The sequence below is a fragment of the Nothobranchius furzeri genome, chromosome 19 (assembly GCF_043380555.1).
Source record: "Nothobranchius furzeri strain GRZ-AD chromosome 19, NfurGRZ-RIMD1, whole genome shotgun sequence".
Lineage (NCBI taxonomy): Eukaryota > Metazoa > Chordata > Actinopteri > Cyprinodontiformes > Nothobranchiidae > Nothobranchius > Nothobranchius furzeri.
The window spans coordinates 9,554,661-9,579,610 of record NC_091759.1 but is presented as its reverse complement, the minus strand read 5'-3'; the positions used below and the strand labels follow the sequence as shown (position 1 = coordinate 9,579,610).

General features: G+C 41.4%; 3 protein-coding genes across 6 annotated transcripts; 2 read left to right on the top strand and 1 right to left on the bottom strand.

Moving 5' to 3' along the window:
- Window positions 1-562: 562 nt before the first annotated feature.
- LOC107394478 (zinc finger protein 239) lies at window positions 563-6,407 on the bottom strand. The gene is made up of 2 exons (XM_015973422.3): window positions 6,102-6,407; window positions 563-1,635 (listed from the first exon to the last, which is right to left on the bottom strand). Exons 1-2 carry the CDS (start codon window positions 6,274-6,276, stop codon window positions 878-880), a joined length of 933 nt encoding a protein of 310 aa, XP_015828908.1. The 5' UTR covers window positions 6,277-6,407; the 3' UTR covers window positions 563-877.
- On the top strand, window positions 2,726-5,503 carry LOC107394473 (gastrula zinc finger protein xFG20-1). Its single transcript, XM_015973417.3, has 2 exons — window positions 2,726-2,863; window positions 3,332-5,503. Exons 1-2 carry the CDS (start codon window positions 2,818-2,820, stop codon window positions 5,287-5,289), a joined length of 2,004 nt encoding a protein of 667 aa, XP_015828903.3. The 5' UTR covers window positions 2,726-2,817; the 3' UTR covers window positions 5,290-5,503.
- On the top strand, window positions 3,342-24,950 carry LOC107394472 (zinc finger protein 93). Of its 4 annotated transcripts, XM_015973412.3 has the most exons (5): window positions 7,505-7,847; window positions 8,431-8,620; window positions 10,986-11,051; window positions 12,642-12,852; window positions 22,649-24,950. In XM_015973412.3, the coding sequence occupies exons 1-5, from the start codon at window positions 7,768-7,770 to the stop codon at window positions 24,823-24,825; spliced, it is 2,724 nt and encodes a 907-aa protein (XP_015828898.3). In that variant the 5' UTR covers window positions 7,505-7,767; the 3' UTR covers window positions 24,826-24,950. The 4 variants fall into 4 exon arrangements, with proteins under 4 accessions (XP_070403718.1, XP_015828900.3, XP_015828898.3 ...); XM_070547617.1 differs by lacking the exons at window positions 7,505-7,847; window positions 8,431-8,620 and adding an exon at window positions 3,342-3,419; XM_015973414.3 differs by lacking the exon at window positions 8,431-8,620 and having other exon boundaries at window positions 7,487-7,592.

Genomic DNA, 24,950 nt, shown 5'->3' with positions numbered 1-24,950 from the left:
ACAGACAGTATGGACTTTTATGATGAAATACAACTTCTATTATGAAACAGAGTATTTTTTTTACAAAATAAACACTACTTCTACTGTCCACACATTCAAAACCTGATTTTTCTGATATATGTAAACTCTCAAAGAATATTTTAAAATGTTCAGTGCAGTAACATAAATAAGAAACTTGTTTCAACAAAAACACCCAATAAATTATTTTAGACCAACAAAATAAAACCAGCCCTTTCACCCTCTGTACTCGCTAAAACAAAATAATTCTCCAAGTCTACTCCAGATCTAAAATATCTCTGTAAATTATTGCTGTAAAGCACCTTGGGGGTTGTAGAACCCCAGAAGATGTTATATCACAGGGATAAACAATACTGATCCTGTAGGGCCACTATCCAGCTCTTTCCTGATTTAAATCAGCTGTGATTAACAGGTTTCTGCAGAGCTTCATGAGCTGCTGAACAGATAATTCAGCCATTGAATCGGGTGTGTTGGATCAAGGAAATGACGAAACATGCTGGATAGCGAACTCCCAGGACCAGTATTGGTTATCTCTGCTTCATCAAATACAGGTCATTTACCATTTACCCCATATGTGATTACATAGTTATTTAATGTGGAGTAACAGAAATACATGATAGCTTGATCATCAATTATAAAACATTTATACAGTTATATCAAGAGAAGTGTAACCTGTGAAGATCTGGATCTATTAGGCATTAAGTACTTTGAATTCTACATGATGTGATAATAATTAGTAATAATGGCATTTAATGTGAAAATGGCTGCTCAGATTTTACAGCCCTGCTCATCCAAACTTTACATCTGACTTTGCAGCTGATTCTCCTCCAGTCAGCTTTGATGGCTGATGAACCAGCGTTCATTGTTTGACTATTGTCTCTCCTTTGTGAACCATCATGTGACTTTTCATATTCCCCCGCTGTGCATAAGCTTTCCCACAAATGGAGCAGCGGAATGGTTTCTCTCCCGTGTGAATCCTCATGTGGACTTTTAGATTTCCATTTTCACTGAACATCTTGCCACACACTGAGCACCTGAAAGGCTTCTCCCCTGTGTGGATTCTGACGTGTTTCTGCATACGTCCTTTCCACGAAAAACTTTTCCTACAAATAGGACACCTGAAGGGCCTTTCACCTGTGTGACATCTTATGTGTAACTTAAGATAGCTGGGGGAGCTAAATATTTTCCCACATTCCGAACATCGATATAAATTCCTGCTGTTAGATCTGGTGTCATTTAGGGAAATTCCACGATCTTGTCTGGAATAAGGTTTCTGGGTGACACTACGATCCTCAACTCTGACTTTCAGCTTTGGTTTCACGTCACTGGCATCCCGTTCAAGTCGTTCACCGTCTTCTCCATCTAAGGAGACTGTCTTGTCGGTCTGTCTGTGTTGAAGCTGTGAAGACTGAGGTTCTTCCTTTTCGTCTTCGGTCTTCATGTAGACATGACTGAGTTTAAGCATAGTGATGTTTGTTTCTGCTTCTTCTATTTTAATATTGAGGGGTTCTGGCTCTTCATCCTCCAAGTCTACAGCAGCACTTTCCTCCAACTGCTGCTGCTCAGAGAGAGTGTCTTTTGTCTCTGTCAGCAGCTGCTGCAAATCTGGAGAAAACCCTGGAAGAAACACAAGGAAAACCAATAAATCACACCTAACGTTGAACACAGTAAACACTAAATACATGTCAGAAATTCTAACAAGTCTGTGTTATTGATCAATTATGAAAGCTTTTCAACCTGTTTGAACCCCTCTTGATTTTTTACGGTAGCGCGACTCGGGTTGTGAATGACCACAGTCACCAATTCTTGTCATGTGTTTATGTATGTATGGCTGATCTCAGAGTTGTGTGTACTGAAACTCGATAATTTCCCTCTGGGATTAATAAAGTATTTTTGAATTTGAATTTGAATTTAAATAGAATATGCAATAGCAAACATTGGATTATTCTAGTAATGCTACAAAAATTTTGCCTGGCAAGCTATTCTTTATATGTGAACACTATATAGTCAGGCTATGACCCATAGATAGGGCTTGGTTGTGGGGCGAAATCTACTGCCATTTTCAAACTGTCTCTGTACACGATTGGACAGCACTAGAACGAATCAGAGCAACAACGCCATCTTTGTAGTTTTTCTCCGATGCAGCTTTGGTGCTAAACGTCTTCAATGTCTCTCTGGACACATAGAGCACTGTGATAGGCCAGCCCTAAAATTGTTTGGGCCAGTGGTGTTTTCTAAACAGCATGATGTCATTAACACCTTCAGTAATTAATAATTTTCCAAAACTCTGCCATTTGAAACTAATAATTTACAGCACTGTGAAAATCAATCATATTTAAGTAAAACCATAAAAAGTAAAGGACAAAAAACTTTTCTCTAAAGATATACAAGATGTATTTACCATTTTTAAAAGTTTACACATTGCTGTGTTCCCTATTTTCCTGGTTGTTGGTGTACAGTGACAAAAATATGAAAAATCTGAAACAATCAATGTGTTTTTTTTATATTTTAATAAATAGAAAATTTGATAAATAAAATTATTTAATTTATCTGATTATTTAAAAAAAGTGAAACCCAAGAAATCATTAATAGTTTGATTTATCCGTTTTAAACGTATACCTAATTAATACATCTGATTCCATTTTCAGCATAAAGATGTCCAATCATGTCTGGTTTTACTGTAAGAAATTAGTTTTATTCTGAAAAGCTCTCCCGGAAGTTGCTATTTGCATGTAGCACTCGGTAGCAGTGAGGAATTCAGCCCGTCTGGAGTAAATTTGTCCATTTTAACGGGTTAAAATGAATCCATTTAATAAACGACTGAAAGTGGGGTTGAAAATTCCAGGTTTGTTTTATTTTTGATTTTTACTGGCATGCGGCTTGTTAGTGTGAAACAACAGCGTTAAGCTAACGTTAGCCGAGTACACCGTTAGCTGTAGCTTTATGTATACATTTATATTCATGGTAATTTAATGGTATGTACAGTATGACTGCATAACTTTCCTTAGGGTTCTTCTGTTAGCTTCTAAACCTTCAGAAGTAAGAAGTTATTTTTCGTGTCTCTTTCCTCAAAGAATATATGTATGATGTAAGATTGTTTGTACCCGAGACGTTTATTTTTATCCTGCAGCAGTCACACTTACCTTAAATAGATAGGAAAAACCAACCCTTACACATCACAAGAGACTCCGATGCTTTCCCACATGTTGGGTGGATGTTTATTATTTTCATCAATCAGGACGTTGCTGCAGTCGTCTCAAGATGGCTTACTCTCAAAAATCACTTGTGTATCTACATCTATTCTGTTTTTCAGTCACCCAGAAGCTGTTGAAAGGAAATATTCTTACTGATGAGCTGGTCAGAATCTCCAGTCTGGACCAGGAAGACCAACATGACAACAGGTGTCACAACAATGCAAATATCTTAAAACCTATAAGTGATGACTCTGAAAAAATCTTCAAATATTGTCACTCTGGATGTAGTGAACCATCACAGGAACGTGAGAAACCAGGAAGTAGTTTTGATCATGAGGCAAAAACCGATTCCAAGAGGAACAAAGGTGTTCCAGGTAAATTTTGTAGCCAGGTAATGTCACAGCAGCCACGTGTAAACGGTCAAATTAAAGAAGTCAGTGCTTCAGGAAGTCGTGCAGATATGAAACGATTCAACTGTTTTTTCTGTGGATCAGAATTTTCAACAGGAGGACTTCTGACACGACACCTGTCTGACCACACAGGAGAGCAGCTGCTCAGCTGTGTTATCTGTAAAGATCCATTCACTTCTGAGTTTGAGCTCAAAAGTCACTTGTGCTCTAGTGAGTCTCCTCAGGATCGAGAGCTGCTAAAGTGCTCTCAGTGTGATGAAAGATTTTCAAAATCTGAAGACTTAAATCTTCATCTGAGAATTCACACAAAGGGAAGCTTGTTCAGCTGTTCGGTTTGCAGCACCAGTTGTAGCGACAAAGAGACGTTAATTCAGCACATGAGGATCCACACCAGACAAACACAGTTTACCTGCCATGTTTGTGGGAAAGACTTTGCATGGAGGAGACACCTGACCAAACACATGGAAGTCCATATGAAAAGGAAAAAGGTTTTCCGCTGCAGACCTTGTGGTGCTGAATTTTCCACTTATTATCTTTTGACTAAACATAAAGTTGTTCATCAGTTATTGGAGCTTTCTCGGGGCCAGACTGAGGAGAATAGGGAGGAGAATGAACACATGGAATCATCAGCTGATGGAGATGATTTTGAAGGGTTAGAGCCAACCAAACATCCAAATACTGAAGCAGATAGTCAAGAGAGAAGTGTGGAGGCTTCAGCGTGCTTCAAAGCTGAAGAAGGTGATTTGTGGACAGAGTCCACAAAACCTGAGGAAGCTAAGGAAGACTTAGAATTTTTTACAGTCAAAGAGAATCAGGAACCAGTTTTTAATAAAGAAGAGGTGAAGCTTGAAGATCCGAACCCTCCACAGATAAAAGAAGAAGAGGAGGAGGCTGAGATCAGCAAGTTTCCATTCAGTTCTGTCCTGGTGAAAACTGAAGAAGATGAGGAGAAACCTCAGTCTTTACAGCCTCGTCACTGTCACAACGAGGAGAGCAAAAACTCTTTCGGAGGGGCAGATCCAGAGGAAAACGAAAAGATGTTTTCTGACCCCGACACCGATGACAGCGACTTTTGGAAACCAAATGGGAAACATCGGTCAGGTTCTAACTCTGAAAGTGATTCTGGAAGGAATAAGGCCGCTGCGTCCCTCCAGCCTGAGAGCGACGACAGCGTTGACAGCGACTTTTGGAAAGAAAGCAGGAAGCCGCAATCAAATGTGAAATCATCAGGACAAGAAGCAACAGAAATTGGAGCAAAATACGCAACTGTTTTAAAACCTTATGGCTGCACTCAATGTAATAAAGTGTTTCGCTACAGTTCGTATTTGAAGATTCACATGAAACAGCACACAGAAAGATATTTTTGTTCGGTTTGTGGTCATAGATCAATTTATAGTTCAAATCTGAAAGTTCACATGAGAATTCACACAGGCGAGAAGCCGTTCAGCTGCTCGTTTTGTCCGAAAAAGTTTTCAAACAAGGCAAGCATGCAGTCTCACATGTCTGTCCACTACGCAGAGAGGAAGTACAGCTGCGACAAGTGTAAGAAATGCTTCGGCTGGTACACGGAGCTGAAGTACCACCGGTGTGTGGGTGGTTCCTCTCATGAACAAACATACGAGGAAGATGCAGACATAAATCTGAAACGCCACATCCTTTACAGCTGAAAACTTTCATCTGCGGAAGTTAGATGAATGAGTGTCTTTGGTTTTGATTGTGGCACATATTAACTGTGGCTTGGTTTCGGTGAGCTTCATCAATGTCTTTAAATTATTTTGCGCCACGATCTTATAGGGATGGTGGGGTGGAGTGGGGGGGTATGCGGTATATGAATCTCTGTGGGGTTAAGGTCTGGACTCTGTTGATCAATCCATGTGTGAAAATTATGTCTTCATGAACTTTTTACAATTTGAGCCTAATGGCATTTTACTTTATTTACTTAATTTAAATTCAGGTGGGGACTTTTTTTTCCTGAAACAAGGAGAGTAATAAAACTCATGAAACCTACTGACTGCTTCTGTCCAGAACATGTTTCCAACTGATGTATATTCAATATTTGGTTCTGTGACATTGACTGCAATATTAAGCAACAATTACAAAAAGCTGCTTGGTAGCATTTGCGTCTTTTTTTTTTTTTTTACTTTGAGAAATCCTAAAAGGTCACTGAGGTCAGGCTGATGTCAGACCTTCCCATCACTTAAGACTTTAAAAAACACTTTTTTTTCTTTTAATTTTAGTTTGATATTGTACTCATCTTATTTGTATATTTTTATGGTTTTGTTCATGGTCCTGTTTGTTTTATGTCCTTTGCACTTTTGTTAGCCTGTTTATAATTGTGCTCATGATTGTAAACCAAGTAACCTATAATAAATAATTACATGAAAATCAAACCATAATTAAGGGCTAGACTGTTTTCTATGTCAGACCTGCTAAAAGTTTAGCTAGCAATAGCTTAACGGCAGTAAAAACAATAACAAACCTGTTATTTGATGCTTCGTTTCTGCCGCTAAAATCACACCCAGAAAGTCCCGATGGCGACGCTCTGTCTCCTCTTCATACTCCAGCATCGTCCTTTCAAAATGTCCCAGTATGTCGTCCACAGCCGCAGTTAGCCGCTGCTCCATGTAAATTTTCAGACTCTGAAACTTGGACATGTTTAAAAGGTCAGACTGGGAGAGTTTTTAAATCTTGTATTAAAAATTTCTGTCTTTTACTTAGCTCTGGACATGCATACAAAACCAAACAACCACATTTTCTCCATATTGATAGTGAACTCAAAACAAAAATAACGAAAAAAAACCCCGATCACTTCCAGGTCGATTTTCAAAATAAAAGTTGTTAATCATGTTTGATTTCTTGATGTAGGGTTGTGATGTGCGGTGTTTTTAGATGTAAGCCAAGGAAACTTTAACGTGCAAATAGTGTAGTGTTTGTTTACAAGCAAACACATTTTTTAATTAACTATCAGATTTTTATTTATTTATTTTTAATTTGTGAATTTTTAGATTGGTGAATTAGACTAAGAGTCTGGAATAAAGAGTACTTGACCTGATATATCTAGATAAACTTTACTTAGCCTACTTGATTACATCTCTGTACCAGGTTGTAAAACTCAGTGAGTGAAACTTTAGCAAATTAGAGCAGCAGGGGAAATGGGTGTCCAATTCAAACAAACAAAACAAGCCACGTACATGTATAAATCTAGCTTAATCAACTAAAATAAATCCTAAAAACTGCTTTGAATGAAAAACATTACAATGGTAAATTAGTCCACTAGATGGTAGACTAACATAGCCTAGTGAACTAGACCAAATTCTTGCGTTGCAAAGTATATTCACATATATAGTCTGGCTTGTCAGGCTAAGACTAACACCAAGAAATAAAGCGTGGGCTGTAATCAGAAGATTTGAAATTTTATCTAACATTAAAAAATATATATCTGAATATAATCTTTTTGACTTAGCAATAAAGTTTGTTAACATACAATGGTAAATATGCCTAACCATGAGATAAAGTTTTATTAAACGTATAAAATAAAACTTTAATTAAAAAGAAAAACTATGATGAACACAGGCTTTTTTCTATTTGATCTGCAGGACCTAATCAACAGTTCCAGGAGATGTTGCAGTAGTTTATTTACTATGAGGTGACTAAACACATACGCTTTATTTAGTATTTCCATTCTTGTCGGAATTCTCTCAATAAAATTATTCAGTACCAATTATTTAAGGGTTTGTATGGAATCTAACATGTAAGATTTACTTACACAGAACGTGAGAATATATATTTGTTTTGGTCCCATCTCATCTCCACGCAATGTTAACAAAAATTAGGATTTCGTACAAAAATGTTTTATTGTGAAAAACAGCGTGTCCAGCAAGTGACGTCACCGCAAGACTTTTCGAACTAAAATAAGAAAGCATGCCGAGTTCTGTGGTTTGGTTTGGTTTCTCGTAGAGTAGGATCTAAGGTAAATGTGGTGATTTCAGCAGCTAAAATTATTCGCTTTTACGGAAATCACTAACTTTAGATCTGGAAGCTCTGCTTGGCCCGTTGAGAAAGATTAGATCCCGCGTTAGCTGCTGGGGTTGCCATCTTGGACAGGTTTTCCTGTCCACACAAACCAAAACAGCAGCAAAATAGAAATGCCAGAGTTCTGTGCGGCGTACTCTTGTTCAAATCGGCGGACTGTTGAGTCTAAGGCGCGGGGGATCACTTTTCACAAGTAAGGTTGAGCTTTTTTTTAAACATAAATTTAATTTAATTACTGTTCAGTCGCTAACATGTTAGCCATCAGCATCATGTTAGCAACATGTTATGTTATTTCCGGTGGCTACATGTTTAGTTCCGGTGTGCCCCAGGCTATGAAGCCTAAGCAATTAATTTAACCAAGGTTCTAAGAAATTTAAAGGAAGAATAAGTAAATAAGTAGGAATAAAATCATTGTAGAATTGTCCTAAATGCAAAGTGTGTGTGTGTGCGTGCGTGTTCTACTTACTACATACTGAGGACCATTTTCTCTATTTTCCCTACAAAGTGAGGACATTTTTCTGGTCCTCACTTTTTTAAGCTTACCAGTTGGTTTTAGAGGTATGGTGTGAATTAAGGTTTAGTTAAGATTAGCGTTAGGAATAGAACAGCATTGGTTATGGTTAGGATTAGGGAATGGGTTAGGCATAATACAGTCACAAAAACGAATGGAAGTGGTCCTCACAATGATAGAAAGACATACGTACGTGTGTGTGTGTGTGTGTGCGCGCGCGCGTGCGTGAATAGACTCTTCCAAATCTCCTGTTTTTATCTTGAAGGTTTCCCAGGAAAGATATGAGGAAGAAATGGGAAAGGGCCCTAAGGAGAAAAGACTTCACTGCAACTAATACAACCGTGCTTTGCAGTGAGCATTTTAAGCCGGAGGATTTTGATAGAACTGGTCAGATTGTGAGACTTAGAGATGGAGTTATTCCATCAATCTTCAGCTTCCCAGTTAAACCTCAAAAAGTAAGTGCATCAAAAGGCTATCAGCATTTAGAAATACAAATATCTTATCCATCAATTCATCCATTTTCCTCAGTTTATCCGAGTAGAGTCACAGGGACAGCAGTCTAAGCAGTGACGCCCAGATTTCCTTCTCCCCAGCCACTCGGGTCAGCTCCTCCAGAGGAATTCTTAGGAGTTCTCAGGTCAGCCGAGAAACATAATCCCTCCAGCATGTCCTGGGTCTTACTTTAGGCCTCCTCACGGATGGACATGCTCAAAGACCTCACCAGGGAGGCATCTTAACCAGATCGCTGTACCATTTCAACAGATTCCTCTAGATTTGGAGATGCTGTGGATCTAATATGAGCCCTTTCCCTATCTCTAATGGGCCGTTCCCATCTGTACCTGGTCAGCCCGGCCCGGATAGCATAGCTTGCTTACATATCTTGGTGGCCTGCCAGCTTAAGCTTGGTTTATGCTTGACGCATTCACTTTCCGCTTGGTGATGCGGCTCGCGGATGGAACGCGCTTCACAACTCGCAGCGTTTATGGTTCATGCGGCTCGTTTCTACGGTGAGCCAATATTCTCCCAAACTGAACGGGGCAGCATGGAGCTCTACGGCTTGCATCCAACACTACACCATAGTAGAAGTAGAAATTACTGTTTACAACATGGCATTCCAGCATTTTTTAACAGCGTCCTCGTCTTTTCCGACAGTGGGAGCTATTTCTCTCCAAGAATTATTAACAACATGTTGATCACGGTGATCTCTGAGAGCTGAATCATACAAATGTCTGTATTTACGAACCTCTGCCATACTAGTTCTTGCCGGTCCGCCATGTTTTTCTGCATCCGACCGTCCGCGTGGTTAGAAAATTTCCTAGGTGCGCGTTGCGGAAATTTTGGGGTCGAGCGGAAGCGTGGTGGAGGGGCGTGGTTGTTAAAATGACGCAACTTTTCCGCGCGGAACCCTGCGGACCTCGCGGACGCGTCAAGCATAAACCAACCTTAAGGCATGCTCAATTCATCATCATTCATTATCATGCTGATTACTTAGAAGCTGAAAATGTCTCTGACTGCATACCTACGCAAGGATGTGTGGAATCAACCGGGCCAGGCTGGGGCCGACTGGAGCTATCCGGGCAGGGCCGACCAGGTACAGATGAGAATGAGGCATAATGGGTGATCCCAGGAACCCTGCAGAGTTTCAGCCGCTTGTATCCACGATCTTGTTCTTTCATTCTCTACCCAAATTCATGACCATAGGGGAGGGTTGGAACATAGATCAACTGGCCTCTTCAAGACAGACCAGTACAATGCTCGCATCACTGTAGACAGCATCAATTCACTGATTGATCTCCCTTTCCATTGTTTCCTCATTCATGAACAAGACCCCAAAGTTATCAGCATAATCTGTGACAAAAGGCTGCCTTGGCGGAGTCCAGCTCTCACTGGGAACAAGCCCAGCTTACTGCTGAGAATCCAGACTAAGCTCTGGCACCGGTCATACAGTAGGCACGTTTACATGCGCCAAATTTCCCCAATCCAATTCCAATCTTGGTTGATCGGAAATCCCGAATCTCTCTTTACATGGACACCAACTGAAATGCACCAAGTATTCAATCAGATTAAACAGGTTGAGCGTGCGCAGAATTGTCTTTCCTGAAAAAAAAAAAAGTAAACAAACAGTATGAAACGAAATGAAAAATTTAGAAACAGAAATAATTCTTCCTGCTATCCTGATTCGTTTAATCAATTTAATGTTTTAATTTTGCTCAAAGAAGTTATGTTTTCTTCAGTGAATAACTGCAGATTTATGCTTTGCTGCGTTTTATTGTTGACAATATTAAAATAAGGGAGGGTTATTCTTGTCTCTGCCTCTTGATCAGCTGTCCGCGGGTCAGACATGATGGCTGTGTGTGTGGGGGGTGGGGGGGGGGTCAGACTCATGTTTTATTACTGGGCTCTATTGTGGCTTATTATTAATAAAACTTGACAATCAGCTGAAACTGTTGAGAAAACCTGGTTCAAACTAAATAACAGGAGATGTTCAGAAAGTCTGTGTTCATCGTGTATTAATAAACGAACCGCATCTCGTCTGCGTTAACATGCTTTTAGACAGATAGTCGCCCAGAATATTTAACTGAGGATGTTTTTCTACTCAACTTCAGCCTCTGTAAACTCAAACCATGTCTGATTAATCGATGTTACCCTGTGGCTTCATTGTAGGTGTGTCATCATCACCACCGGTGTGTGTGCGTGGGTGAATGAATGTTTGTGTTGTAAAACTCCTTTTGGGTTTTAGAACACAAGAAGGTGCTATATTAAATACAGGCCGTTTACAATTACCGTATTATTTTCAAATATTATGCTTCTTCATTTTAGACAGGAAAGCACAAGATGTCTATCTTCCTTAGAGCTGAGGAGAGCCTGCCCGAGGCCTTTGAGGAGGTGAGTATTTCTATTTTGAACATCACATCAATATGGTCCTGGACATGTTTAAAATCTTCATTCATATTAAACACACTTACAAATAAACCCATGCACACACATACAAGCTAGGGATGGGTACCTTTGACATTTCAATCGATTCGGTACTAATTTCCGGTACCTAGGAATCGATACCGGTACTTAACGGTACCAATTTTCGATACTTTTGAGTGTTTATTATTTTAATTCTCTTTTATAATTATATATTTTTTCTCAATATATAACAATATTTGATAAATATCACGATAAATAACATTCAACTGTTTGTATTTTAAAGAGCAAGTCACCCCCAAATAAACTTTTTTTTTTGCTGATAAACTAAATAAACGAGTGTCTAATTGTGCTGCAGACACGTGTCGTCAATAATTTGGCACTTCAGTGCATCTTAGTTAAAATTTAAATATTCTGCCTAAAACTGGCAGTGTTGTGCCGTTGTCAGGTAAAAACTCTGCACTGTATTTTAATTTAAATCTGCCACCGCTATTGGCTAAGAAGTATGCTATGATGTAAACTGGTACATTATGATGTCACAATGCTGTCATGAGCCTGTGTGTGTGTGTATTTGTTAGTGGCTCCACCCTCTCGGTCTGCCAGGCAACAGCATGTGTTGCATTTTTCAAACATGAAGTGGGAGTGGAGTTAGACTCTGGTAGGGGTTGACTTGCTCTTTAACATCGTCCTTGTAGTTTTATAAGCTGATAATTAAACTGAAGCAAACATCTTTACTGTGAACTAAATTTATTGTGTATCTTCATTCCTTTTGCCGTCCTTTTTCATTTGATTTTTCCTACTGGGATGTTAGAATTTCCGAGGAGAAAGCGAACGCACCATTAGCTGATAACGGTGGCAATGGAAGCTAACATATCAAGCTAACGTTATCTTTAACAGTTTATTTAACTGCTGGAGCAGATTAAAACGATGATGCCTCACACTTAAATCGTGTTCACTGGTTTCATCTTCACCCAATCACCCGTCGCATTTAGTAAAGTGAAGCCAAACTTTAGGGCGCGTTCATGTTCTTCTAGTCAGAAATTCGGAGTTCCGAGGAGAAAGCAAACGCACCATTAGTGAAACGAAAGCTAACAAATCAAGCTAACGTTATCTTAAACATTTTATTTACCTACCGGAGCAGATTAAGATGAGGATGTCTCACTTAGATCGTTGTCGCTGGTTTCATCATCACCCAGTTACCCATCACATTTAGTGAAGTAGACCCAAGCGTTAGCGTGCGTTCTTTCTACCATACTGCTCTGTTTACAACTCGCTCGCAGCGACCGACGACATAACGCTCTTGCGCATGCGCAGCTGTCTTGGCAAGTTCTCGTTATGAAGGACGGGTACTGAAACGAGGCACCGTTTGAAATGACGTGAATCGGTGCTCGGTCGGTACTATGGAATTCGATCGGTGCCTTAAAAACTACCAAATTCGGTACAAGCACATAAAAACACAATGCTGCTACTATACGAAAGAATGTGGGCAATGCTCTAGTGGTGTCAAAAGGGATGAAGTGAAACATCATTCATGCCATGTTCATTCCTCTTGTCTACTAGGACCATTGCTACGCCTTGCCACCTTCTCCTTCCATTCTTAAGGCTAGATTCCACGAAGCCTTGGCGAGGGTGGAAGGTCTGGAGCAAGAAAAGAAGAACGCTATGGCAAGAGAAAAACGGGCGAGGATCGCATTGCAGAGACTTTTGGCAGATTTGAGGGAAAAGAAGCTCATTAGCGATGAGTTCAAAGAGAGGCTTGAATATTACGAAGGTAAGACAAAATTAGCAATTTGACTTTCATTTACATGTTATTTTACACTCTTTCTTTATTAGTTATTACATGAAGGGAAATGTAACTTTTTCTCTTATGATTCGTTTCAGATAGATTACAGGGAGTTTGTCCTCACGTGTGTGTGTGTGTGTGTGTGTGTGTGTGTGTGTGTGTGTGTGTGTGTGTGTGTGTGTGTGTGTATAGTATGCGTAAAATCTTGGTTTTTTACACTCTCGGGTTTTAATTAGACTGTTTTTATATGGTGAGGGAAAAAAATAAAATCATTTCTTTTTTTCCAAATAAACAGGTACATCTTTAATGATATTCTCCAACAAACTATTCTCAGATGACATAATAATGTACAAAATAATTATAGCTTATCACAGTTTAAGTAGTTTCTCTTTAGGAAATTGCTTTCTCGACTTTTTCAGCTTTAATTTAAAAAAAAAAACAGGCAAAACTATTTAAAAAATAAAAAAAAATATGTTCCATCTTTAGAAAATTAACTGACTGAATTTTCTCAAAGAGAATATCATGCAAAATCCACTTTGGAGCTTTTGGCTATAATATATTATTATTTCTTCATTAAAAATTCCCTCAAAACTGTTTTTGGCTTCTCGCGTGCATTTTCCTGTCTTGGTTGTTTCTTCTATTTAACTGCTGAGCTATTGCAAAATGCTGGATGGAGCATGGTTGCAACCTCATGGCCTGTTCCTTGTCACCCAGATAGTCTTGAATCTGGATCCCGGTTCTCCTGGACAGTAAATACCAACACCAACTCTCCATGTAGCTAGCGGGGAGTTTAATCTCCACAGAAGATGTAATTTCTATCTTAGCTAGTCTGCTCTCTAAATAATGCCTAGAACTCAAAAATGCATTTTTGTCTGTGAGAGGTGTATGATCTCTGTGCAGTCTTCTTAACGAGAGTTTAATTGGCAGAAATGGTTGAATTTCATCTTCAGGAGCTCTCAAGAATTGAGCCAGAACGTGACCGTGATTTTAGGGGTGAGCAATATAAACGATTTACGGTAGAAACAATATAAAAGTGGCTAATGATAGAGTTTTTGGCTATATCGCAATCCTGCGATATCGCGATAACACATGACGTCACTAAGATGTGCACCCTGCTGACATTGGGACAACAGAATGGCAGTGACTGCAAGCATGGAGTGGGTGGAGGAGGAGGCCTATATGCCTCAAGTGGCATGTATTTGCCTCATGAGGATATTTAAAAGCATGTCATTTTGACATCTATAAACAGAGGAAAAAATGTATCGCAATATATATCGTTACCGCACATGCTTCAGATTATATCGCAATATATCACCCAGCACTACGTGATTTCACAGGCCATTAGTTAAATTCCACCAGTACCGGAGTGGGTTTTCAGATGGATTACTACTTCATACCGGTGCCATTCCAACATTGCAACCACTCAATGGAGACGTGTAACTGAGCTGAGCACAAAGGTTCGCCAACGAATCCGAGGGGGAACCAGCAACTCCGACAATGCACAGAGAAAGGAGTGATGTGGTTTGAAACAGGGGCACTTTACTTTACAATCTGCTTAAAAAGGTGCATCAGCAAAAACTAAGTTCCTGTATAAAATTGTCTCTCACTCCCAAAAGAGCCGAGACCGTTGATGGGGTCTGTAGGTGTAGCTGTCAGCAGCACTCCTCCTGTCACGCTCCTCCCCTTCGGTGATCCTGTTTGCAGCAGCCTCTCCCATCCCTACAGCAGCGTCTCCTCTTGGCACAACACCGCCACTCCTCCTGGACCTCCGATTTTCCAGCCTCCTGTATGTGTCTGTCTGACAGGGTTTCCCAGTCCTCCGATTATCCTGCAGCTTCCTGGCACAGCCACGCTTGGTGGACATGTCTCCCTCCTCTGTCCCAGTCCCTGACCGGACACAGTGGCACCTGCACACGCCGCTCACACGTGCGGAGAGAGGGACACCCACGCTCCTCCGCACTTGGCCACTGTCCATCCTCCGTGACTGTGCTCCGAGTACTCCTCTCTGTTCCGGGAGGATTCGAGCACATGTGCCCTTGTAGAGACTTCACCATCCTGGGTGCATCTCTGCCTCTTAGCCGGCTCTCATGTCTGCCATCCCAGCTGCTCTTCACCCTGGCTCTCCTTCCTCAGGTTAGCTGATAGTTCTATTCCCCTCCCCAGCATGCTGCAGCCAGCTCAACTTAGCATCTCTGGGAAGCTTCCCAAGGGAAAAACTCTAAATTACAACCAAGCATAACAAATCATGCAAATATAAACAGAAATCATGCCAAAATGAACTAAATTATGCAACTAATGAAATACAGTTTCCCACTGTGCAACAGATGCATGAGTGATGAGTAAAACCAAAATATTAGCTGCCAGCTAAATGCTCACAAAGTTTGGTGGGTGAGCTTCAGGGGCAGACTGGGGCAATAATTTATCCCATCTGCCTTTTGCCCATCCGTGTGGTGTGTGCGTGCATGTGCGCATTAACAGCTCTACCCTCCATGGAGAAATGTCCAGGTGCCTCAGAAAGAGGCAATTTGATTATTTATACAGTTTAAACAGGCAGTCTTTTTTTTGTTTGTTTTGCAACTCATTCTATGGCAGATGAGGGAGAAGCAGACAGGGAGGGATTGGTTAGCAGACCTGCCAAAAAGAAGTGGTTCCATGTGTCTCAGAAGTTTTTGTCCAAATATCAAGAACAGTGGCCATGCTTGCGACCCTCTAAACAACCTCACCATGCATTTTGCACAATCTGCAATTATGATGTGGACACAAGCCACCAGGGAGCTGCAGGTAATTTGTAAATTAGCCCTGGTGATGTCTGCATATGTGCTTTAAGCCAATTTAATATTACATTCTTGAGAATCTGGGGCAGTCCCACTACACTGGCAGACCGGGGTGGTGGTTCCACTCCTGAGCCTTCCTGGTAAGGTCTATTCAGGGGTTCAGGAGAGGAGGGTCCGTCGGATTGTTGAACCTCAGATTGAGGAGGAGCAATGTGGTTTTTGTCCTGGCCGTGGAAAACTGGACCAGCTCTATACCCTTAGGGGGATCCTGGAAGGTGCGTGGGAATTTCGATTTACCGGTCGATCAACGTCCCAATCCTCACCTATGGTCATGAGCTTTGGGTAATGACCGAAAGAACGAGATCGCGGATACAAGCGGCCGAAATGAGTTTCCTCCGTAGGGTGGCCGGGCTCAGCCTTAGAGATAGGGTGAGGAGCTCGGACATTCGGGAGGGACTCGGAGTAGACCCGCTGCTCCTCCTCATCGAGAGGAGCCAGTTGAGGTGGCTCGGGCATCTGGTCAGGATGCCTCCTGGACGCCTCCCTGGTGAGGTTTTCCGGGCACGTCCAACCGGGAGGATACCTAAAGGTAGACCCAGAACACGGTGGAGGGACTATGTCTCTCACCTGGCCAGGGAACGCCTTGGGATTTGCCCGGAGGAGCTGGCCCAAGTGGCTGGGGAGAGGAAAGTTTGGGCCTCTCGCCTTAGGCTACTGCCCCCGCGACCCGACTCCGGATAAGCGGCTGAAAATGGATGGATGGATTCTTAAGAATAGAAACACCTATTGCAATTTACAAACTAAATAATTGCCATTAAATACATATAAATGTTTTTTTTTATTAATTTGTATTGAAATAATTTAATGCAAGTAACTTGTATAAGCACAAATATTATATAAGGAAACTTTAAAGTTTTACTGTTTAATATTACAATACATGATACTTTGGAGTCAGGTCAAACTGTAAAAACGTCTATAACCTTACCAGTCAAAATAAGAACTATGAACGTGTGTGTGTGTGTGTGTGTGTGTGTGTGTGTGTGTGTGTGTGTGTGTGTGTGTGTGTGTGTGTGTGTGTGTGTGTTTGAGAGAGAGAGAAATGACTTTCTGTTCAGTACAATACATGAATGTATATGAATGTGTTACAGTGGGGGGGGGGCATTGATGTGAACAAAGAAACCGCAGCTATGACGACTTTTGAGAGCAGCTGTCTAAGAAATACTTTTCTTTCCTTTATCTCATCTTCTCTCCTTTACTAAGAGAGATTACAGCGTGAAAAGCAATGGAGTTGCAAAAGTCCGCGAAAAAACGCAGCACAAGTGGTACTCAAAAATTTTTGACAAGGTTGGCAGGTCTGACAGTGCTGCCAGACACAGCCAAGCAGCATGCAAAATCAGAGTCAGAGAGTCTCCAAAAGCAGGACTGCTCAGGCCCCTTTTGTTTAATAATCGAGACACCGCGGACTTCTCCGTGCTCCTTTGCCCCACCCATGTGCTTGGAGATGCACTCATAACATCACAAGCCACAGACCGCTCATGTGCTCAATCACGTCCGCATTCCTAAGGCAGTGTGGAACGAACGCAGCCAGGCTGGGACAGGTGGAGCAGAGCCGATGCTAGTGGATGCAGGGGACACACCATCAGAGCCGGGGGATTTCCGTTCATTCCGAGTCTTCAGCTGCTTCCTCACATCTGCCACATGGATGTAAAAGGCTGTGGTATGTATTGGCGCTTACACATTAGCGTCGGTACCGAACGGCACCGGAATTTGGTTTAACACACAGGTCAGATTTGCGTTTTCTGTGCCGTGGCGGCTCAAGTGAGGTCCTCATGGGTGTGGAGTGAGGATGAGTGTGTGGGTGGGTGATGGTGTGGGTGAATTCCACTTAGCTCCTCTTATCTCTCTGAGCGCTCCTTTTCTGTGGCCGTCTCCAAGTTTAGGTCCTCCACCACCTCTCTTACCCATGGTGACCCACAAGGTTCTGTGCTGGGGCCTCTACTCTTCCTCCTCTATCTGCTCCCTCTTCAGCACATCCTGAGCTACTTCAAAGGAATCTCCTACCATCTTTATGCAGATGACATCCAGCTGTACATCTCCTTTAAGCCCCATGAGATGTTTATGCTGCAGCTGTTACACACCTGCTTAGACTCTATCAAAACCTGGATGGCTGGGAGCTTTCCACAGCTGAATGAAGATAAGACTGAGATCCTCATCTGTGCCCCAGACAAGCTGGTTCCCAAAGTCAGAGACTCTCTTGGTCAGCTTGGTTCTCACACCAAACCTTCCGTCAGGAATCTTGGCGTGACCTTTGACCCAGCTCTCACCCTGGATTCTCATGTCAGTTCTCTTGTTGGCTCTTCCTTCTTCCATCTCAGCAACATTGCAAAGCTGAGTCCCATTCTGTCTCGCTCTGAACTTGAGACAGTTATCCACACCTTCATCTCCTCACGCTTAGACTACTGAAACTCTCTTTTCACGTGTCTGAGCAGAACCTCCCTGAACCGTCTACAGGTGGTTCAGAATTTCTGTGCTCGGCTTCTGACCAAGTCCTCCAAACACACCCACATCACCCCGCTTCTCCTCCAGCTTCACTGGCTGCCAGTCAACTTCAGGGTTCATTTCAAGATCCTGGTTCTGGTCTATAGGGCCTTATGTAACGAAATAGAGTGATGTAACTATCTAGAGTTGTATTTTAAATGGACAAGCACCATCTTACATTGGTGATCTTCTTAGTCCCTACACCCCCAGCAGGTCCCTGAGGTCCAGTGATCAAAGCCTACTGGTTGTGCAGGACCAGGCTAAAGACCAAAGGTGACAGATCATTTGCTGCTGTGGCCCCCAGACTCTGGAACTCTCTCCCCCTGAGCCTGAGATCAGTGGACTCCTTTAAAAAGCAGCTGAAGACTCACTTGTTCAAGCTGGCCTTTGTATGACCTTCTTCACCACTCTCTCTTTATTCTGCTCTCCCCAACTATTCCACCTTCCTCAGGATCCACTGATTTCCCTCTTTCCTATTCACCCTCTCTCTCTTTCTTAACATTTTTTCTTTTAAATCGCAATTGCCTATTCTTGCTCATTTTAAATATATTTTTTAACATTTTCTAAGTGGTTTTTTATATTTTTACAATTTTTATATATTTTTTGTTTTTGTTTTTGTGAAGCGCCTCGTGATTTTTATCTTGAGAGGCGCTATCGAAATGATATTTTCTTCTTCTTCTAGATGGTGAAGACTCTAATTTGCCCATTTTTAGTTTCTGTAAAAAATAATAAATAAATAAAAACTGAAAATAAGTTTAACTGGTCGGGACTGCTTTGACTTGCACATGATGACAATGTGAACAGACATGGCTTAGACCGACTGCTGTTAAAAATCTAAAATATGGGCATGGCATTTTTTCAAGTCAACATTGAAGGATGGAAGCACTTTGATTAAATGAGATGAGAAATTCCCACTTGTGTAGTTGTTGTTATGAATATCTTTAAATTTAATTTCTACTTGTTGATATCTTTACTTTCAATTTTAACTGGTAAGAATACTATTTGGACATGGATAAACTATATAATTTCTATGTAAAATAGGAATTACAAGAAGGTGTCATTGAATAAATGTTTAAATGGCTTGCCGTTACAGACAAATAAAATGGAAATACAGTACAACACTGCTTATTGAACCCTGGCACTTTACTGCGTCGACTACCACAAACATTACCACATACTGTGGAGCGGGAAGAGAATCTGTGAATCTCAGGATGGTAGGGGAAGGTCCTGCCTTTCTTGCCTCTAAATGGCTGGAAAGCCTGTCCTGTGATTGGCTATTTAATTTGATGGCAAAACATAATCTGAAAATTCACGGGGTGTCTTTATTGTGATGACAACTTGGAAATAACAGTTTTGTAGGTTAAGGCAAGCAGTCAAAATCAATACAACAGTGTTAATAATGCAGTGAAATCTTTAGGCTATTAAGTTCACATTTTCATCCCCAAACCCCCCAAAACGGCTTTGACTCAATCCAAACAAGTTATGAAAATGTGAACTTCAAATATAAATCTGACAACAGGCTAGCCTAGAAATCTAGACAGACCGTAGCTGGAGCCAAAAGGATTTGACTCTACAAGTCAGTCTAACCACGCTTCATTAGAGCCTCAGCAGGCCCGAATAGTCTTGTGTCTTGCCAGTCTCATCGCTCTATCGGAATTTCAATGAGTCAAGAGCAGATAGATAGATCTTTATTTAGAAAAAAGGATGTACTTGCATCTTTTTTGACAGTTTATGGCGGACTGCCCTGTTGACTGACAGGCGAAGCGGTGAATACGTTGCGTTGTTCGTTGTCCAATAGACCCTTTTACTACCTACGTCATCAAAAGTTGCGCGCGCAGCCTGGCAACGAGAGTGAAGGCTTCCTCATTCACACTCGATACTAAAACAGCGTTTTAAACCCTTTGTTTTGAAGTTCTGAGCACATAAGAATGTCGGGTTGTTGCGTGTATGGATGCCAGAATCGCTTCTCTTCAAGCAGTGGACTGAAACTTTACAGAATTCCGAAGGGAGCACATCCATTTCAACAAAATCGGAGGCGTCTGTGGCTGCAGGCCATCAAAAGGGTTGATGAAAACTGGACTGAAAACACGATCCGAAATGCTCGAGTTTGTAGCGCCCATTTTATATCAGGTAAGGTAATTATGTACTAAGATTACACCAGAAAGCTGGTTAACGTGTGTTCTATTAAATAAAGTAAGTTGCGTTTGCTGGTTTGCTTTTAAGCAGTCCATTTACAGGCAAGGTGTCATTGGACTCCTCGAGTCCTGATTTTGTGCCTTCTGTGTTTACGTACACTGTGAAGACGTAGTTCTCTGGTTTGTTTACTATGACCCAAGCCTTGTACATAGCAGTCTTGTGTCCTTGTCTTTGGCTAGGAAGGACTTCTGCCTTCAAGACGCAAAACTCAGAGTCTATGTCGTGATATTTTACTTTCTGTACGTGGCCACAGACAACATAGTTGTATGCATCTAACGATTTGTATGCCCGTAGCTTCTCACGTGTGTACTTACTGGGCCTCTCCACTAAAAACGTATATATATCGGACCACTGGATATCTGGCCACGCACCTACATCTTCCACCCATTCCGTAATGCCACAGGGATCCGGGAGTCTGTTGCCATTCGTTAAAGTGAGTTTAATAATATAACATTCAAGATTTGCTGGTGATAACCCCGCAGCGTAGCTTGATAAAGCCTGACACAACGCCATTCTCTGTTGCCAAGCTGCGCGCGCATTCTCGCTGACGTCATATTGTTTACAAACAGTAAAAGGGTCTATAGCATGCAGAGACCGTTTGAAGGACAACCGTAGATTCTGCTCCACAAGTGAGCTCTGTTTATGGGTTATGGCTAGACTTTAAACACACACACATCACAGTTTTCGACTTGGTTTATTTCTGTTGGTGGGACAGCCTGCAGTGAGTGACGGAGGATGTTTTATTGCTAAATAAAATAGCCACTCATAGGAAAGTCCTCCTTGTCAATCAGAGGTGAGAAGGCGGAAGCTTCCCCAGTCATCCTGGCTCTTGCAAATTTGTCATCAGGAGACTGTTCCAAGATGGTGGGCCCACGGTTTGTCAGTCAGAAGTCGATGTCGTAGACTACTCTTTAACAATAACATTTTCAATGTTTTCATGCTAAAGTCGATTTCCGATTTTATTCACTTTTTTCTCCCTTTCTTAAAAAAATTACGAATAACAGAATACATTTAGAAAAACTTGCGGTTACATCATCTATTACCTTCTCAGTGGCCTAGTGGTAGAGGTTCCGCCCTCGGATTGGGGTTCAAATCCTGTTCGAGTCATACCCAATATCAGGGACCCAATGCCTCCTTGCTTGACACACAGCTCTAAGGGGTTGGATTGGGGGGGGGGGGGGGGGGGGGGGTTAAACCACCAAATGGTTCCCAAGCACAGCCACTGCTGCAGCTCACCGCTCCCCACGGGGATGGGTTAAACGCGGAGATGAATTTCACCAGTGTGTGATGACCAATGGGACTTTAACTCTTGCTCATACAACCATCTCTTCTGGGAGTTGACTTGAGTTCAAAGTCCATCTATATACAAGCTTTAAAATCACTTTGACTTCTTTCTGCTAAATCTGTAGTGTTAAGGTTGTGTTTTTGTGGGAAAAACTTTCATAACGACCGTTTTATTCAAACAGTGTTGTATGCGTTATGCGGGCTAACGTCACACTGAATTACTGGTTGGGAGAAAAATCCAGATTGTCCTAAATTAAATCTTCATAAACGGCAAGTTCAAATTAACCGATAATGTCAACATTTCTCCGCCAAATTACTAATTGTCATTGGAAAGCAGGTCGGAGACGGAACAGACTTTTTGATTTGGTGCATTTGACACCCCAAGCTTCCTATATTCAGCAACAACAAGGTAAATGCGGTTTTGAATTCTAAAACCCTTCAAAATATTTGTTGAACTGGTAGTTTGAAAATAGTCATTAAAAGAGATGTGAGTTAGAGTTTGGCTGACCGGGTTTGACAAACTCAAACATAAAAACATGAATGATCCCAAAGCTACAATTCTTTATTGAGACAAGTCTTTATTAATTATTGTTACTTTTATTTTTCATCAACGCAACCCAAAATTATTCAGTGGTAAACAACAATAGAGGCTTTTAAATGTTACAATAGCTCTTTTCAGATAAACACCACTTTCATTTAAATGGGCTGGAACTTTCAGTCTTTTTCAGTATTTTTTATTCAGTGACACAACAAAGTTGTCTGTTTGAGTTTTATATGACAAAAAAAGTTTGTCATAACTAGTCAGCCAATAGTTTAATGATAGCAAAATTACGTTTTCATCCTTTTCATTTGATTAATGCTTTCTTATTGTGAAGTCGTTACATTTGATCTTTTTATTAAACTACTGCAGCTCGTCTTTTAATAGTTACAAATGACTGTCGATCTGCTTATCAGATCAGCAGAACTTCATTTTCTTTGTTTGTATTTTTCAGTGTTTCTTGAAGATGAACTGCAGACACTGGTAAATGAAGAGGAGGGTTCTGCCATGCAGCAAGAGAGATTCTACTGTTTGAACCGCGAGGAACATAAAGAGCTCTGGTTTATGCGGTCATCAACTAAATCTACGTGTGAAACAGAGGAGTCTGAGGAATCAGGTTCAAGCAGCGAGTCAAGTTCAAGCAGCGAGTCAAGTTCAAGCAGCGAGTCGAGTTCAAGCAGTGAGTTAGACTCCAGCAGTGAGTTGCAATCGCAGTCTGAGGAACGCAGCTGTGACAAGAGGCAGAAGCAAAGAAGATGTCGAAACGAGAACAATCTGAACGCAAGCATTAGAATTCCTACGAGGAAACGGAGGAAGAAGTACGCTCGTTTAGCGTGCCGACCAGAAATCCACCCGAGGAACAAACTGTTACGTTGCAAACGCTGTAAAAAAAAGTTTTTGACACCTCGGCAGGTCAAAAACCACGAGTGTGGTGGTAAATCCTCAAAGCGTTACGCTGATGATAAAACCCCTAGAACACAGAGTTTTTATGAATGCAGTGAAACGTTTTCTAAAAAGATCCTCAAGTCGCACAAGGAAGCTCAACAGGAAAATAAACTCGGCTCTTCCCGTAAGTCAAAGAAACACTCGACAAGAAAAAAAGTAAGGAAGAAGTTCAGTTGCAGCGACTGTAAAAAGTCATTTAAAAACCGATCAAAAGTCAGGAGACACAAGTGTGCCGTTAAAGCATCCCGGCGTGATCGTCGCAAACACCATTTTTGTCCTAAATGTGGGGAAGTATTTTCTAACAAGAGTCTTATGAAGGATCACAGCAAAGTCCATCTCAGCATTTGCACGGTCTGTGGAATGGAATTTTGTTATGCTTCCAAATTAAAAAAACACATGAGAAAACACAAAGAAAGGCCCTACAGCCGTCCGAGATGCGAGAAGAAAGGCACCCGAATTGGAGTTTGTAAGCATCGCACGTTGACACACTCAGGGACGAAAGCGTATGGCTGCGATGTGTGTGGCAAGAGATTTTCTTGGGATTTCATGGTTACAGAACACAAACGCAATTCTGTACATCAAGACAAAGATTCAGATCAACTGGATTTGGATGAAACACCCGAAGTGAGTATGGAAAGTGAAGATGGTGATGATTGGAAAGAAACCGGACAGCATCAATTAGGTGTCGCTTGCAAAAGGAATAAAGATTCCTCAAGTGTTAAAGTAAGTATTCCTGATACAAAACCCGAGAGCCATGGTAAAAAGACTAACGACAAACCCAGGAATTATGAACATGTGGACAATAGTTGTAAACATTCAGACTTAAGTGAGACGAAAGAAATTTTGCTCAGCGATCCAGAAAGTTACCCTCCGAAAACCATTTTTATGCCTCCTGAGATTTTGACAAGATCTGAACAAAGCTATAATATGCAGATAAATGCAAGATATCCAACTACAGAGGAACATTTCATTTGCTCAGACTGTGGGAAAGCGTTTGCCTCTGGAGGGCACTTGACAAGACACCAATCTGTCCATACAGGGCAGAAGCTTCTCCGCTGCATCGTCTGTGAGAAAACATTCCCTTCAGAGTCGGCGCTCATCGGTCACGAGTGTCGGCGAGAGTCTTTACAGCTGTTAAGCAGCCCGTCCTCGGATGAAACGTTTTCTCCAAAGAGGCAGATGCTCACAAGCAGTAACTTGTGTGAAAAACCATTCCGATGCTATATGTGCAGCGAAGATTTTGCAAGACAAGAATATTTGACTTTTCATTTTAAACAGCATGTCAGATGTTCAGTCTGCAATGGTGCTTTTGATGACGGGAACACGTTAAATCAACACACGACGAGCCACGCTGGCCAAACACAGTTTTGCTGCCCAGTTGGTAGAAAAGACCTTAAAAGCATGCAACAGATGGAAGTCCACACGTATGAGGACATCCAGGAGGAGGAGGGCATGCACCGCTGCAGTGTTTGTCAAAAAGGATTCAGCAGCCAGAATGAGCTCGGTCTCCATCGGTGTATTAATCAGTTCTCACAGATGGATTATGACCACTCTGAAGAGAACGCAGAAGACAAACCGATGTTTATGGAGGACTTAGAAGAACCAGAAGGAAAAGATTCAGTTTTAATAATAAAGGTTGAAGAATGTGAGTCTTCTGAGACTGATGACAGTGATTTTTGGAATTAACTGACGCGCCAATCTTTTTTTTTTAACTGTCGTAATGAGACAAGAGAACCGGACATGGACTTAACTTCTGTAAAGCAGGATGACCAATTTCACAAATGGGCAAATGTAGAGGTTCCAAGAGTTCA